The following is a 17860-nucleotide window of genomic DNA, read 5'->3' as shown; positions in this document are numbered from 1 at the left end:
ATTGATCACTATACTGCTAACACAGCACTTTATTCACTGAAGCACTGGATGAATTAACTCCTGCTCGCATACATTTTTAAATTTTATTTTGACAAAAACTTGCATATATTTATTGTGCACATGTTTCAACACATATATATTGTGAAACAGCTAAATAGAGCTAATTATATGTATTACTTCACATACTTTTTGTGGTAGGAATACTTAAAATTTACTTTTAGCAACTCAAGAATAAAACACGTTATCATTCATTATAGTCACCATGTTGTACAACAGATCTCTTGAATTTATTCCTCCTAAATGAAATTTTGCATCCTTTGACCAACATCTCCCAAACCCCTCCCCACTTACACTCTCGCTAATCCGCTCACACACTGCAGTATGAGTACCTGTAATGGAGACTGCTGACACTTCTCAAACTGCAAAGCAATTACATATAAATTTAAGGGGCACACTGCAACACCGCTTCCTATCATTTAGCACTTAACCATCTGTACCTCACTCCTGGTTTCAATTTCTTTTTGAAGTGCATCTTTTAGTAGTTCCAACTACTAATCATCAACTTTGTATTTTATCTACAATCTTTATTTCACTTACTTTTGAGACGGAGTCTTGCTCTGTAGCCAGGCTGGAGCGCAATGGCGCAACCTCAGCTCACTGCAATCTCCACCTACGGGGTTCAAAGGATTGTCCTGCTTCAGCCTCCCAAGTAGCTGGGACTACAGGTGCACGCCACCATGCTCAGCTAATGTTTGTATTTTTAGTAGAGATGGGGTTTCACCACATTGACCAGGATGGTCTCGATCTCTTGACCTCATGATCTGCCCACCTTGGCCTCCCAAAGTGCTGAGATTACAGGCATGAGCCACCACGCCCGGCCCATTTCACTTACTCTTGACTATCATAATACTTTTTATGGACATGGAGTTCTAGGTTGGTGGTGGATTTCCACCTCCAGCCTTTGATGATATTATTCAATCATCTTCTGCTATGAACAAAATGCCTGCCAGTCTAGACATCAGCTTTCCTCAGGTTGCTTTCCTCTTCTTTTCTGAGGCTTCATCTAAAATATGTCTAGGTATGAATTTATTTTTATTTATCCTGTGTGGGATTCACTATGGTTCTTGAAACTAAGAACTCAGGCAGAACTTGTACTGATTATGAAAAATTCTCAGCCATTCTATCTTCTAATAGCGTCTCTCTTCTATTTCCTCTTTCTAGAAGTTCACAGAAGGTCATATGGGACTTTCTCATCCTGAAGTTCATGAATCGTAACCACTCATTTTCCATTTATTTATCCCTTATTACTGTATTCCAAGCAATTTCCTCAGATCTCCTTTAAAATTCTATTGATTTTTCAATACAGTTTTTATCTTCAATTATATCTACCTGGCTCTTTAACCTGTCCATTGAGGTTACTTTTTTTTAAACTTAATGACCATTATTTTCATTTCTAGAAGTCCTATTGGGTTCTTTTCCAACTCCATGTTATTTTTCTAATCTGTGATGTTCTTTCATTATGATCTTACCCCTTTCACCTCTCATAATTTTAAGCAAGTAATCTCTTTCATATGTCCTATCATCTCAACCTCCTGGAATACTATTCATCTGCTGACTCTCCTTCATGGTGATTCATTTCCTTGTGTGGCTGGGCAATTTTTGTATTGCAAGCTCATCTTTAGCATGACTTGTTTCTTCTGCAAGAGTCTCAGATTTTTAGTTTGCTCTGCATGTCAGTTTCACACTTACTTTTGAGGGCTCTATTCATTTCCATAGTTCTAGACCAGATTTTGTGCTAACTTGTCTCAGCTTGAAGGTTAGTTGCACTGTAAGAAACATTAAATTTGAATCCACCCCAATTATTAGGTGCAGTCTTGGAGCTGAGATGTCCCTTTTTTATTCCTAATTATCACAACCCCAGGAGTACAGCAAGTTTCCTATACTTTCCCAAACCAGTAGGCAAAGTTTTTCTAAGTCTCTTTTCACAGATGGAAAAGCCCTTCAAGGTTTGATGCTAGACAACCTTCACTCCACCTTCCAAGTTTAAGCAGACCCAAGGCCATGTCTCCTGCTCCTTCAGGAGACCCTCAAGACTAAGCCACTGCGGCCTGTATTTAGATCAGAAACCACCACAGGCCTTGAGCTCCTGCTTAACGCCTGAGCTCTGAATTTTCTATTCGTAGCTGCCACCTATGGATTTCCTGGTCTTTCAAACTTCAGAAACACTTGTTTGCTCTTCTTATATTTTGTCCACAGTTTTTGTGTATTTATAGCAGAGTGGTGAAGGGAGTCCTCCACATTCAGCTTTGGGGACAATGTTGTTAGAAGTCTCCAGTAGTTACAACATATGAAACAGAAATGATCACTTCAGAGAACTATGATAATTACTTACCATTCTGCCAAATGACAACTTTCTTCCCAGCCTCAATAATAGATTTCAAATTTGGAAAAAATATTCCCAAGGCATTTTAAGATCATTTTTGTCACTATGCATTTCAAATGCCTCCATAGTTCTCTTTCCTTGAGAATTTCAATAGAACAACATACTGGTTGACTCCATTTTCTCCCTACCCATCCATTCCATAATGAACTTCAATGTACTTTATACTCCTAGAACTCCAGTGAGATTAAGCTCAAAAAGATCACCATTACCCACATAATCAACAAATCCAAAAAACTCATTTATTTACCTCTCTGAGCAAGACTGACCATTCCAATTTTTCCATTCCAATACTACTGCAGTTCAAATATTATTTCTATATTATCACAACCATTCCCTAACTCATCTCTATCACTCTACTCTCTCCCCAGCCCCATTGCCCTGCTATTTACCCAGGTTATATCCCAGCCAGGTTAATATTACTATAATACCTCTCCAGTCATGTCAACTGTCCATACTCCCCACTCTACTACTGTAACTCATCACTCCCTAATACTACAGGAAGAGAAAAGATGAATAAGGCAGGATTCCTCTACACAAAAGAATAAAGAACAACAACTAACACTTATTGGATACACCTTACCTACAATCATATCAATCAGCCCTAGCAACAACTACAGGAAGCAGGTAGAATCATTACACAATTCTTCAGGGATAAGAAAAGTAGAGATTAAAGAAGATTAAGTAGCCAACCCAAGGATGCAAAGCTAGCAAGTGGTTAAGTTCATTTTATTTTATGCCAAGCCCATCCTCTTAAACAGAATGCTATATGGTCTCCACAAATATTTATACCAAAAACCCAGACCCTCCTCTGGTTGCAAAACTCATGTATCCAAACAACTTAACAGCTCTGTCTGGATGCCTCAAAGGTACCTTACATTAATAAATTCAAAACCAAAATAATGACCATGTTGCCCAAACAGAGGTGGTCCAAACTCAGTGAACGGTTATACTAGCCAACTAGTCATGCAAGCCAGAAACCTGGACATCACCTTTCATATTTTCTCATTCATCTTCCATATCCAACCTATGACCAAATCCCACGTACTTTTTGCCTCTTAAATCTCTCTCTAGTGCATCTACCTCTCTCCATCTCCAGCACCACCACCTAGCCCAAGCTGCTACTTTCTCTCACCTCAATTGTTGTTACAGCCCAACCCATCTACAGTCAGCCATTCATTCTGGTTTCTTCCAACCCATTCTCAATTTTGCAACAACAATAATGCTTCCCCCCACCCCCACTCAAGATGAGTTTAAAATACAAATCTGATCATTTCACAGATTTTGGACTCAGTACCAAAGCTTTAAGTCAATCTTTATTTGAGGGTCTGAAGCAATAGGAATGCAAAGAGTGATGACAGCTGGGTTTCAGCCACAAAGAGAAAGCAATTTCCAGTGAATCCAGAAGAATGCCAGCACAGACACAGAAGCAAACTGAGAGATAACGGCCAAGAGGACAGCACCCAGGAGCTTTTGAGCATGTGGCTCTAGTTATTCCCTAGGTAGAAGTGAATACTAAACTTTCCAAATGTAAAGAAATTCTCCTAGTTATACTGTGATACCCCAGGACTCCTCCAATAAAATCCTTTTTTACTTAAGTAGTTCAGACTGAGTTTCTAGCTTGCAACCAGGAGTTTTAGCTAAGATAACCATTTTAGAAGAGCCAAAACAACAGGCTTAGAAAAAGGGAATATGCCTACAAGGCAAAAATAAAACAAATTCTACATAAAGTAAAAATACCTTTGGCCGGCAAATACATAAATATGCTTAATGTTTGTAAACTCATGTATCTCTTCGTTTTAAAGGTGTTACATAAAATGTTTTAGGCTAACAGCCATGTTTTCTTTTATGTTCTGCAAATCATTACAGCTTACTGTAAGAGTTGAATAAATGCTGAATAAAAAAATCAGAAGTAAAAGCACGACTATACAATAATATAAATCAACGTTGCATCTCTGGAAACTTCCTCCCTTTGGGAACAGTTTATACATCCACTCATGTTTAAAAAAAAAAAATCTTTTTCTAGTGACACTCTGCCACTATTCTATTACTTGGTTTTGATTTCACATAGCTGGGTACTACAAATTCGCCTTGCTCTTAGCCAGAAATTGTACATATTACCTAAGTATACTAAAAAGTGGTGTATCATGGGAAAAAAAAAAAAAAAAAAAAACTTGGCTGGGGAAACCATGGATTATATCCTATATAAACACTTTTTCTGTTGTCATCTGGTGGTTCGTGTACAAAAATCAACACTGACATCCATTGTACAAAAGGGGTTGGTCATACCATATCAAAATCTCTTTCCTTCTTTTTGCATTGCACCTAACGCCTAGAGAGAAGGTAAAATTGACCTTCACTTTGAAAACAGGCTCACAAACACACAAAATAAATTAAGGATCACACCACAGAGAGAGACCCACAAACGCTACCCCCTGTGGAGATGAGTGCCCTTAGTTAAGTATGATAGGTTGTACACTTGTGATACAAAATCCCTTACTCCGAATCTGAAATATATTCTAACTAGCCTGCTTGGGTTGCTAAAATTCCTGCTACCAACTATTCTTAATAAAAGCAACTACCAGAGCTCCCCAAGTATCCATATTCTTCCCCAAATCACCATAGTCATTACGTGGTTATTTCCCTACATTTTTTTTCTTATTGGAAAAACCATTCATCATCGTAAAATTAAGCTTACATACTTGAGAGCCTCCAACCCTCTCAAGGTAAAGAATTAGGTCTAGAATACAGTGGAGAGTTCTAGAATGGAGAAAAGGCAACCAAACATTGCACAAAGGCTAATTCTACGTAACAATATGGGCCCCAGGGTCTAGCCCATTCTATGAACCCACGACTCTAAAGCTAGCCTTATCCGTTAAAAAAAAATATATATATTTGAAAATAAACCAAAGCCAAAAACACTGCAGAAACTATAGTCTTAGCCCATGTTCATCAAGCTAATCTCCAAAAATCAAAAATAGATTTACTTGACTGACATATCTGTTTTCAAGAAATTGGACTATTTAATTGATAGCTGTTATCTTCACTAGACATTGCCTGTATATCAATAGACTGCCAGTTAAGCCTGTTAAAGTGAAAAATTATTGTGTTAATTTTAAAGACCCTTTGTTTTACTAAAAGCCCCTAATGAAGACAATTAAACCAACATAACATTAGGTTAAGTACAGAAACAGACAACATCTACTAATCTCTTTAATTACTGATGGTCATTGTACAGTAAACATAAACATTCTCATCCATCACTATTTTCTCTTATCTTTTTAAATTTCCCACTGCATTAATTACCTCCAGATTTCTATTAGTCTTGGCCCTTCTTCTAGCCATGTAGATAAATAAGCATCTCACATTTTAAGAAAATTTATTTCTCCAAATTTCAGGCTTATACTGATAAATTATGGCACTAATTTGTTTTACAGAACCTGAAATTTTGACAATGAACCATTTTTAGGCTACAGTAAATATATCATGTGTTAGACGGCAGCACCTAAGAAGAAATATTACATTGCATCTTCGTTGTCTTCAACATTGTAAATACTCTGAGAAAAGTAAAATGAAAAAAATTAGGTTCCAAGCTAAGACACATGGAGTTACAGAATCCCCAGAGAGGAGACGCATGCAGAGTCTAGTAAAGGGCAGAAGGGGTGACAACATACAGAAGATCAGAGAAACAGAGCAGAACAATTTTGAACATCTAGTCTAACCCCTCCTTTTATAGGTGAGAAAAGAGACTCAGAGAGACTAATAGAGTTGCTCATATTGCAAGGTAGTTACAGAATGAAGTATAAACCAGGCCTACTGACACTTAGCCCAATGTCTTTTCCATTTACCATATCCATGTTTCTAGGAAAGCTTTATAAAAAATGCTTTCATTCCCACAGTACCCACAGGAGATTGGGACCAGGCTGGTGGAATGAGTTTCTGGCTTTTGAGCTTTCTGTCAGGAGGCCAACCACCTAAATACTAGAATTGTACATACATCAACAAGGGTTTCCTAAAGCAATGCTCCCATAATAATCATGTTTGTATTTGGATTTAGTGGCAACACTGTTTATAGAATGAAACTCTAGGAGTAATAACCTCTCCAGAACAGATCTCAGGTATAGGATCAATAACTGGCAGGTAGGTATCCAACTGTGACAGACTTTTGCATTTCAGGGATTCACTGAAAAACTTGTAACTTATTTCTATGTGCTACCATAGGATGGCAGGAGGTGCCATATTTGCTGTCCCAACTGACAAAATATGTCCTCCCTCAGGATTATGGATATGAACGTTTATGCCCTTTTTTTAAAACAGAAGTGTACATACTTAGGGGGAAATGTAAGATAATGCCTTACAGAAATGAAGTCAAAATAACATTTTAGAAACTATGCAAACTAAAATGCTCGGTTACTTTAGATTAAATGGTTACCGGGAGTATTTAATCAAATTGGTTACCAGGAGTATTCAATCAAATACCAAAACATCAACAGCTTTCTTTTGTAAATAACCCTTTTCTTTAAACGCCTTTCAATGTGATTTTCATTGCCCACTTTGAGCTTAATTCAACTTTCATGCATTTGGACCTGAAGGTCTACTCGCATAACTACCGCTTTCTTTACTTCTTAGAGAAATTTAAGCCATGACCTAATCAGAATCCTCATTTTGTGTCCATTCCATTCTCTAGTTTCAGTCAGCTGACATTCTGATCTCTGGGGCACCATAAGGCCGGCAGGCAGAAGGATACTACATGCCAGACACCTCTGCCAGCATAGACACCAAATCCTATGTATCCCAATACAAGCAACACAGGGGCTCTGAGGATGGAAATAACATAAAGGCAACTGGTATGGAGAATTAAACTACACAGTCTTCCTTGATATCACTTAATTACCCACTTAACTTGCAGCCTTCCACGTTGTTTTACCTCAATATTTGAGGGCCCAGGAAACTTCGGGTTAGGTATAAACCCCAGTATAGAGCCTAAATTTAACTATTTACATAAAATGTGTGCTAAGGCAAACTAAGAAAAGATCAGTACCTTTCAAACTCCACCTCCTTATTTAAAGGACTCAAACTCATACACTTGAGTGCAGATAAAAGAATTTTCCAAATGTTCCTCAAAGAAATGGTTGGTACATTCCCAGTAGTCCATTCTGGGGTGGTCTAATCTCTGCCAACAGACCACCATAACCCATGAAGCTGGAATTCATGTTATGTTGTGAAAGAAAAATGGGGGGTAGGGGAATACATCAAAATGTGACGGTCACTTTCTTAGAGGAGACGGATAGGTAGAAGGGGTTACATACATTCGGAAGGGGTTACATACATTCCTCATCTCTATTGTCCAAATTAAGTAACTTATTTTGCAATCATAATTGTAAATTAGGTGAATCTAAAACTTGAGGTCAGATTACTTAATACTGTATTTAGAAAATGTCAACCACCGTCTTTCCCTTTGGTACAGATCTGATTGCTGCCCGTTTTTCCCTCTCCTTATAAAGGCAGAGGCTATGTGGGAAACACTCCAGCCCACGGGTTATGAACTCAAGTTATGTTCAGACTCCGGATCAGACTTTTCATTCTGGCACCACCACTCCTAGTCCTGGGACCTCAGGCAAGTTAGTTAACATCTGAGTGCCTCAGTTTTCTCATAGGTAAGATGAGAACAAAAATGCTATCTACCTCTCAGGAGCTGCTGTGAAGAATCAATGAGCACTTAGTGCTTGGCACGCAAAGGTTCAATACAGGACAGCTACAGGTGGCTACGCAGACTGCATAGAGGGTAGGAACTGCTTATTGTTGGATTTAGAAGACAGTAACCAACCGAGAGACCAGTTGTCTGTTAAATACCCAGTGGCCTAATAAAATTTAAGTATCTGAGCACTCACCAAGCTAACACTCTTTATTAAAACGATACTCAAGTAAGGGAGTCTAGAACTCAAGTTCCAGCTGAAACTCAAATTACAAAGTTGTAAAGGGAGGGTTAGGAGGAGGGGAAGCAAAGTACTTCTGGATTAATGGAAAGCAGCATGGGCCCAAAAGGAAGTGAGATTTGTAGTGAACTCAACACTCCAGCAAACAAGTGTCAGAAAAGCCTAGGCAGTAGACTTGTCCAAGGCTGGGAATTGGCCTGAGAAAAGTGACCCAGACCACAGAAAATCAGGCTAAGGGTGGCAGAGAAATTGAGTGAGATTATGGGACTAACCAACATAAGGATTAAAAAAAAAAAAAGTAACACAAACATACAAGAATCACTTGTGGAGTTTTTAAATGCATGCTTCTGAGAACCAGCAGGTCTGAGGTGGAGCCCAGATGACTATATTTTAAATTTTCACCAGTGATTCCAATGTACACCTCAGGCAGCACAAAGCAGGGGCTCAACAGTTTCAGCAGGAATAAACAATACGTAAGTGAAAAGTTGGTGCACTCTGTTGAGTTTGAGATCATGAACCTGGAACAAGTGAACACAGGCCCAAGGTCCATAAAAGTCACTGGAATTTTTGGGGGAGGACAATAAGCCCAGGAAGGCATGAAAGAGAAATCAAGTAATGTGGTCTCACGTAAAAGCATCAGAGCAGTGGTTCTCAAATTTGGCTAAACATGAGAATCACCTAGAGGGAGGAGGTTGTTTCTCAGCATCCTGATGCGCAGATCAAACCTCAAGTTCATTACAACCAATTCTAGGAGTGCCATCCAGGCATCAGTATGGTTTAAAGCTCCAGGTGATTCCAATGTGCAACCAAGTTGGAGAAACACTGGGCTAGAGGGTTTCCAGGAAGTCGGCAGGTGTCTGGAATGGGGGAAAACACGAGGCAGTAAGTGAGTAGTTCTCGAACTCCAGTGTATATTAGAATCACATGGAAAGCAAATGTGGCTCATGGAAGAGTAGGTTCTCTACAGGTTCATCAAATTCCCCAGGTGATTCTAACACATACCAAAGCTTGAGAACCACAGGTCTAAGTGGAGATAATTTCAAATGAGAAACTGAGGACTATGAACAGCCCCATGGCAGAAGTTGACAAGAACAGTCCTATCCTCTCTAGGCCTGAGGAATGCAAGCTGAATCTAGGAGTTCTACTGAACACTGCCAGAATTAGTAAGCCTGTAAAGGGTTCAGCAGTAAAGCTAAACGCACCACGGACTTCGCACATATGATTGCTTATACGTCTTTAGCCTCAGAAGTCATCCTTCCAAACCACTTACAGCTGGCTCCTTGGTAGATGGCATAAAGAAAAGCATGTGTTGCCACCTGCCTTCCAGAATTAAAGATGTCGCTTTTTAGGAATCCGGGGAAGTCACAAGCAATTAAACACACACCAATAAGCAGAGCATACAACTCAGAAATTCTCATCACCACATAGAAAGAAGAAACTCCAAGGCATATTAAAGTTACATTTGGAAGACTTGAACCTGGCGGTTCACATCATGATCAGTTACATAGAGGGTCTTGTAAGTTAGGTTATACAAATGTAACTTTTACTGATCAATGTTGCACATGTTTTTTCTCAAGATACATGACCTAGCCTACCTACAATGAGGTGCAGAGAAATTAGGCATGGCTTCACCTAGCTACAATGTAATCATATGGTACTTAAGAGGCGTTCCAACGTAGTGGTAACTATTCCATTTAGAATGTTACATTTTATCCGATAAGATTCAAGAGAATGCATTCCTGTGCGTATGACCAACTCATCATCCCATCAGATATCTCTTATAATAGCACCAGAATTTTCATTTTCAAGATACATGAGCTTTTGTCAAATGGTGACATCTCCTCTGTAATATGAATTTTCAATATGATATAAAAATTGATGGATATATTACACATTTCACAGAGTACAGAGAACAGAAACCCATCAATGAATTCAAAATTTGCAACAACCTATTTGAAATTTTACACTAAAAGATCTGTACACTTTCATAAACCATATAAATGTAAAACAGGTACCGATGTTTTTACTGCCAAAAAGGAATAAAATATTCCTCCCTAACAAAGTTTGGTTGTTGCCTTAATATATTTTTTAAACGTATTTTCATTAACATTTCAGTTGTAAAACTGCAATGCTTTATATAGCCTTCAAACTGCAACTGATGAAAACTTGAAATCAATGTAATGTACTTCAAAACAAAGCCACTGGCAGATTTTTCCCCCACCATTTCAGTCTGGGCATGAATCTTCAAATGTATGAACGTATGGGTCTTACTGCAAAATGCAAGTCACTGTTTAAAAAAAGAAAACTTAATAAACACCATTTTTATTTTAAAGGTCGTGCTAAGTGATTTAGATTTCTGCACGTGAACCTGGTTTCTCTGACAATCTACAGATCCCACTGTACAAAATGACTTAATAAATGCTTTTCTTCCAGAGTAAGTCATTAAGCAAAAAGCACAAATAAGTGAAATGAAAATGTTCCAAGTAATGGAGGAGTTAAATTAACCAGAAATACGGCAATTTGTTTTCATGTAGTAAAACATAAGAGGGAGCATTTATGAAAGCTGGAGGGGGGTGGAGGGGCACAATTTAGATAACGTTACATAAGCATTAACAAAAAAAAAAAAGTATGAGTTAGTTGTTAAACTATTGGATAGTTTTGAGCTCAGACCTTTAAAATGTTATTACACTTAAGTCATGTTACTACACATAAATCATCTTCACAGGACACAGAATACAGCTAATTTAAGTTTAATGCTCTCATCTTCCTCAATCTCAGAATACCAAGTTCCTTACCATGATAGTTGTATTCCAAGATACAGCTAACGAACAAAGTTAATTTTCCTAAAACTACCATTAGCAAAACCGGTTCACTAATGTGTTTTAAAGACTTTACCAAAGGACGTATTAAAATAGTTATTTCTGGGTTGAGGGGGGTGATTTGGTTTTAAGACCAGCATACTTCAAAAGAAAAGGATGCTAGCTGGCAGGGGTATGTTACCGGTTTGGGGGTGGGGGGGCCTGTGGAGGGAAGCCCAGATTTGGGAGGGAAAGCTCGTTTCACAAGAGATCCCATCTCTCTTTTCAAAAGGTCATTTCGATTCAGCAGATCCTCTTTCTCTATTTCAGAGCTCACCACTGTATTCTAAACAGAAGCCAACAGAGGGAGAAAAACAAAGCCAAGTGCAAAAGCTGTGGGCACTGAAAGTTTTGCTCCACCGGCCGCGCAGCACCCATTTGGGGTCGGGCATCGGGACGTGGGGGAGTCAGGAGCCGGCAGGGACTGGGGAGAGGACGGGGCCCTGGGGAGGGGCTGGAAAACGCTTTTCGCGGCGACTGGCACTTGATATTTGCAGTCTTGTGGATGTCACTCACCGGGAACCAGACCCTGCGGTGCAAACACTCAGGTACAGACCGGCCCCTTTTTCATCCGAGCAATAGGAAGCGGACTCGGGCATCCTTTTAGGGAGCTGAGGAATGGGTCTCAACTTAAAAATTTTTGTTCGTGCTACCATGATGTAAAAAAATGAAATAAAATGCAAAGCAGCAGACGGGGTGCAGGCTCTAAGGGGCTCAGATTCCCTCTCCTCCGAGTCCGGCGTAGAGAAGCCCCTGGGCTCCCTGCAGCCCCAGCGAGGCGCATCCGACCCGGGCCGGGCGGTATGGGGACCCCGGACACTCTCGCTACTCAAGTTCGCGCCTCTGCGCCCCGAGGCGGCGCCCCCGGCCCGCGACCCCGCGCGCACCTACCTTGCGCCAGCGCCCGGAGCAAGTGCAGCTGCAGCGCCAGCAGCGCCCACCAGCCGCGGCGGCCCGGCCCCAACTTTGCCGCCCGCCGCCCGCCGCGCCGCCCCGTGCCCGCCGTGTCCCCACTGGGGGTCTCGGGCGCCGCGCGGGGTCCCGAGGGCTCGGGGCCGGGGCGCGGCGCCGGCGAGGGGCGGGCGCCGGCGGGCGGGGATCCCCGCGGCCGCCCGGGGCCCGCGCGCTCAGGGGGCTCCGCGCCGCCGCCGCCGCCACCGGCCGCCAAGGGCCGGGCGCCCTGGGCCATGCCGAGCAGCCGCCACCCCGAGCGCCGCGCCGGACGGACGGGCGGGCAGGACGGGCTGGACGGCTCCGAGCGGGCGCGGCCACTCCGCGGGCGGCGCGGCGCACCCCGGCCCGAGGTGAGCGGCCGCCCGGCGCTGAGGGGCGGCGTCCCGGGTCCCCGCGTGAGGGGCGCGGCGCGGGCCGGCGGCGAGCCGGGAGAGAAGAAGTTGTCAGCGGGGGAAATTCGCGTCTGGCGCTCACGCAGTCCCGAGCCCACCGCGGCCGGGATGCCGGGCCCCGCCGCGGTCGCTCCGAGGGGTCCGCCGGGCGCTGAGGAGCCGCCGCCACCGCCGCCCCCACCCGGCGCTGAGGAGAAAGTGCGCCCGCCCGCGCGTCGCGCTTGCCCTCAGCCGCCGCGGCCGCCGCTCCCCATTCACAGCCCGGCCGCACGCGCCGCCAGCGCCCGCCGCCCGCCGCCTGCCGCCCGCCGTTGATTGGCCGAGGGAGGCGGCGCCCGCTCCCGGGGCCCGCCCCCCAGGCCTTCGCTTGTTTTCAAAGTCGCGGCGCCCGCCCGCCTGCAATTTCTTGCCTGCTCCGGCGCCCGGCTCGGGCGGCTTCCCGCGCCGGCTGCGCCCCCTAGGGACCCGTAGCGGGGACTGCAGGCGGCGCCGTCTCGGCACGCGCTCCCCGGGCGGGCTCGCTGGCTGGGCGTGCGCGGGCGGGCGCGGGTGGTGCCTCCTCGCCCGGCCCCGCGGCGGTGCGGGCGCCCGGGTGGGGAGGGCTCAGGTGCAGCAAGACGCGGGACAGATCGTGCGAGAGCCCCGGGCAAAGGGCGGAGGGGGCGCGCTCCGGGAGGCGCCCGGCTCCCACCTGCGAGCTCAGTGTTGGGGGTGACGCGCCAAGTTACCGTAATTGCAAACACGCGCAATCGGGTTTTTAATTTCCAGCAACCAAAGGCATCACTGGGTGCAAACTCGCCGCCTGTTCACAGGAGTGGACATGGCGTTGTAGAAGCGTCCAACCAAGGTCACTTTTGGCCGGGGCTGGAGGAGGTCGGGGGAGGGAGGGACACATTGCTTGTTTCCCACCGTGGAGTGGGCGAGTCTCGGGGCAGGGTCGACCCTGGTGCGGGACCCGGGAGCCTCTGGGGCTGGGGGTGGGGACGGGCGCCGACGCTCAGCATGTGGTAAGCATTAGCAGAGTTTATGGGGTGAACTAAGCACACTGGAGGCTGGAAGGCCAGCATTTTTGTGGGAGGAGAGCTGGAGGTGACACGCACTCAGCTGCCGCTGGACTTGGCCCAGGAGGAGCCTGGGGGCGTGTGATGATTGCATGAGATCACGTAAGAGATGAAGGCAGAGGGGCTGGGTTGGGTGTGCGCCCAGCACGGGGCTGATTCCCCAGGAAGCACCTGATGCAGACTTGATACCGTTAGTAGGTTTATTGTCCCTGCCAAGAAAGACCAGGGGCGAGTGGAGAGCAGGCCACAGGGCCGGGGTCTGGGATAGGAGCCAGCTCCTGCTCGCAGAGCGCCTATGGTTTGGCGGCTCAGTATTAGCCTCCGTACACGTCCGCTAAGACTTAACAATAACCACGTGAAAGAAACATAGGGAACCGGAGGTGGTTTCAGAAAGAGGCCTGCCCTCTGCCCCCTTTCCACACCATGCTAGCAAGGGCAAAAAAGTAAAATGAGCCACGGGTGCCCTGTTCTGAGGACATGGTGAGGGCTCATAGGTGGGACAAGCTAGAAGAGGACAGCGCCCTGAGGGCATGGAGATGAGACTGGAGGCCGAGAGGCATGTCTGATTTTATCTTCTGTTGCAAGCAAGGCCGGTTTCTTCAAACTTGCAAGATTATAATGAGAGCCTGCGGGGCAGGGAGAAGGAATACCTCCTATGCAGTAAGCACTCACTGTGGGCCAGCCCCGGGCGGCAGCTGCAGCAGCTTCACCACCCACTGTGTGAGAGGTGCTGGCCCAGGTACAGATGGGGAAACTGAGGCATAAAGAAATGAAGTGGGCGGGGCGCGGTAGCTCACACCTGTGATCCCAGCACTTTGGGAGGCTGAGGCGGGCGGATCACTTGAGGTCAGGAGTTCAAGACCAGCCTGGCCAACATGGTGAAACCTCGTCTCTAGTTTAAAAAAAAAGAAGAAAAGAAGATGATGATTAGCCGGGCGAAGTGGTGTGAACCTGTAGTCCCAGCTACTCGGGAGGCTGAGGCAGGAGAATTGCTTGAACCTGGGAGATGGAGGTTACAGTGAGCCAAGATCTTGCCACTGCACTCCAGCCTGGCGACTGAGCAAAAATAAATAGATAAAGGAAGTGAAGTGTTTTGCCCAAGGTCGGGAGCTTACCTCCCTTCCTCTTCACCCCCAACCACCTCTGTTTTGCTGGGAGATAGAGGGATGGTGATCTAAGAGTAAAGTCGATGGGACTCTGAGGTCTCATTCAGCTCCACCCTTTGTAGTTGTGAAATCTGGGCAAATCGCTGACTCCAAGTTCCTGTAAAAAGTTAGGAATGATTCCCATCTCCCAGCGTAGTAGACAGTGAAATAATTCACTCACATTTAACTTTTTCCTCTCCAATATCGATCTATGTCCACTACTTTCACGTAGAAACCTGTGCCCGTATACCGCTCCAGTCCACATAGGCACAGACATAACTCAAGCAACTTATTGACTTTAGGACACGTCAAAAATACCCAGAGCCTCTTTTGCCATGACTTATTTTGCAGGTAACAGAAAGCTTTGTGGAAACTTGCTTGGAAATTGGAAAGCCAAGTTAGTATGTACCAGATTATAAGATATCAGTGACCAGGCCGAGCGCAGTGGCTCACGCCTGTAACCCCAGCACTTTGGGAGGCCAAGGTGGGTGGATCACTTGAGGTCAGGAGTAGGAGACCAGCCTGGCCAACATGGTGAAACCCCATCTATAGTTTAAAAATATATATGTATATACAAGGCCAGGCGTGGTGGCTCACGCCTGTAATCCCAGCACTTTGGGAGGCCGAGGCGGGCGGATCATGAGGTCAGGAGATCGAGACCATCCTGGCTAACACAGTGAAACCCCATCTCTACTAAAAATACAAAAAAATTAGCCGGGCGTGGTGGCAGGCGCCTGTAGTCCCAGCTACCCAGGAGGCTGAGGCAGGAGAATGGTGTGAACCCGGATGCGAAGCTTGCAGTGAGCGGAGATCTCGCCACCGCACTCCAGCCTGGGCGGCAGAGCTAGACTCTGTCTCAAAAACAAACAAACAAAAAATATATGTGTGTGTGTGTGTGTGTGTGTATATATATATATACACACACACACACACACACAAATTAGCCAGGAGTGGTAACGGGCGCCTGTAATCCCAGCTACTAAGGAGGCTGAGGCAGGAGAATCGCTTGAACCCAGGAGATAGAGGTTGCAGTGAGCCGAGATCGTGCCACTGCACTCCAGCCTGGGTGACCCAATGAGTCTCTGCCTCAAAAAAAAAAAAAAAAAAAAAAAAAAAAAAAAAAAAAAAAAGATCAGTGACCTCACTGCTACCAGAAAAGGTCCAGAAACCTCTCCAATAAATTTTTTTTCTTCCTATCCCAATATCAGCCTTTGGAAGTAAGGTTCTGCTCTAGTCTCCATTCTGCAGTTGGAGAAGCCAAGCCAAGAAAGTTTAATACACACGAAGCAACCGTGTTAAAGCCAGAACAAGCTCTCCTGAGTCCTATTCTAAGACTTGTTTTTCCTTGCCCAGACGATGTTGCTTTTTCACAGGACCCATTAGGTTACTATTTTGGGGCATGTGTTTAGACTATAGCTATTCTTTCTCAAAAAATAATACAGAGAAACCCCTTTATAATGCTGGGGAGGGAAAACAGCCAGGACGGGGCTGGAATATTTCTGCCCCAAAGGCCAATGAATCCCTCAACTTCATTTTGCCCAGCCCTACAAGAGGGCCTCAAGAAGTGAGCGTTTTATACCTGCATACTTGCCATTAAAAATTTTAACCATATATGCTAAAGGCTGTGAGGTGGAGAGATGTTATTCCATGAAAATTATTCTCCTTCTTCTTCTTCTTCTTCTTCTTCTTCTTCTTCTTCTTCTTCTCCTCCTCCTTCTCCTCCTCCTCCTCCTTCTTCCTCTTCTTCCTCTTCCTCCTCTTCCTCTTCTTTTTCTTCTCTTTCTTTTTCTTCTCCTTCTTCTCCTCCTTCTCCTTCTTCTTCTTCCCCCAATGAGTCCTGGCCATCTCCCACTTTCCAGACTAAGAAGTTAGAATGTTCCCTGCTTAATTAAAAAGAGAGAAAGGAGAGTTTTCAAAGCAGATGATAATTTTCGTGTCATTAGGAGGATTCATGAAACCAGCAGTGCTTTCCCTTGTTATGATTTAAAGCCTGGCTGCTCCAGGTATGGCCCCATGGGCCATCGACCTCACCTGGGAGCTTGTTAGACATGCAAAATCTCAAGCCCAGTCCCGGACCTGCTGACTCAGAATCTGCATTTTCAAAGATCTCCAAGTGATTCCTATGTAAATTAAAGTTTGAAAATCACTAATCTCATCAATCCTGTTGAGTCTCAGGAATATAATAGAGCCCTCATTCCTCTTTTGCTTCATTCTGTCCTTTCTCCTCCTTTTTCTTATGGGCCATGACATAAAAGGGAACCTTTTTAAAATGATAGAAGTATTGTTTTTATTTTTAAAGGAAAATTTGCAACTTTCTAGAACATCAGTAGATTGAACTGTATACAAATTCAAAACCAAAAGCATCTGTATGGCACTGTGAAAAAAACTAACAAACTGGAGAAAATGTTACTATCTCTCCGTGTTAGTGAATAAGACTTAGAGCTTTTATGAGTCAACAAGAAAAATAGATGAACAAGCCCTATAGAAAGATGAGCAGAGGCTGGGTGCGGTGTCTCAGGCCTATAGTCCTGGCACTTTGGGAGGCCAAGGAGGGAGGATCACTTAAGCCTAGGAGTTTGAGACCAGCCTGGGCAACATAGTGAGACCCTCATCTCTCCAAAAAATATAAATAAATAAATAATCATGTGTCTGTAGTCCCAGGTACCCTCAAGGCTAAGATGGGAAGATCACTTGAGCCTAGGAGGTTGCTGCGGAGAGCCATGATTGTGCCACTGCGCTCCAGCCTGGGCAACAGAGTGAGACCCCATCTCAAAAAACAAAAGACCACAGAGTAGGAACAGGCAGAGAGATATAAAGAGAAAAATAAATGTTTGGAGAGATGCACAAAGAAATGTATTTGTTTTTTATTTTTTTATTTTTATTTGTTTCCTGAGACAGAGTCTTGCTCTGTCACCCAGTCTGGAGTGCAGTGGTGTGATCTCGGCTCACTACAACCTCCTCTGCCTCCCAGGTTCAAGCAATTCTCCTGCCTCGGCCTCCTAAGTAGCTGGGATTACAGGCTCATGCCACCATGCCTGGCTAATTTTTGTATTTTTAGCAGAGATGGGGTGTTG

The 17860-nt window shown here is 44.5% G+C and overlaps 1 protein-coding gene across 4 annotated transcripts in view; it reads right to left on the bottom strand.

The window, feature by feature from the left end:
* Window positions 1-12803, bottom strand: part of SDK1 (sidekick cell adhesion molecule 1) — a 964538-nt gene extending 951735 nt beyond the window's left edge. For 2 of the 4 annotated variants that reach the window (XM_028845525.2, XM_077996061.1), the window contains exon 1: window positions 12126-12505. In XM_028845525.2, the coding sequence (XP_028701358.2) occupies window positions 12126-12423 (298 nt within the window). In that variant the 5' untranslated portion in view covers window positions 12424-12505. Of the gene's footprint in view, window positions 1-12125 lie in introns of all 4 variants that reach the window. The other 2 variants (XM_077996063.1, XM_077996062.1) reach the window with 2 other exon arrangements.
* Between the last annotated feature and the right edge of the window lie 5057 nt (window positions 12804-17860).

Source organism: Macaca mulatta, chromosome 3 (assembly GCF_049350105.2).
Source record: "Macaca mulatta isolate MMU2019108-1 chromosome 3, T2T-MMU8v2.0, whole genome shotgun sequence".
NCBI classification, from domain to species: Eukaryota; Metazoa; Chordata; class Mammalia; order Primates; family Cercopithecidae; genus Macaca; species Macaca mulatta.
Note: the sequence above shows the minus strand (reverse complement) of the source record. Positions and strands in the feature narration are given on the sequence as shown.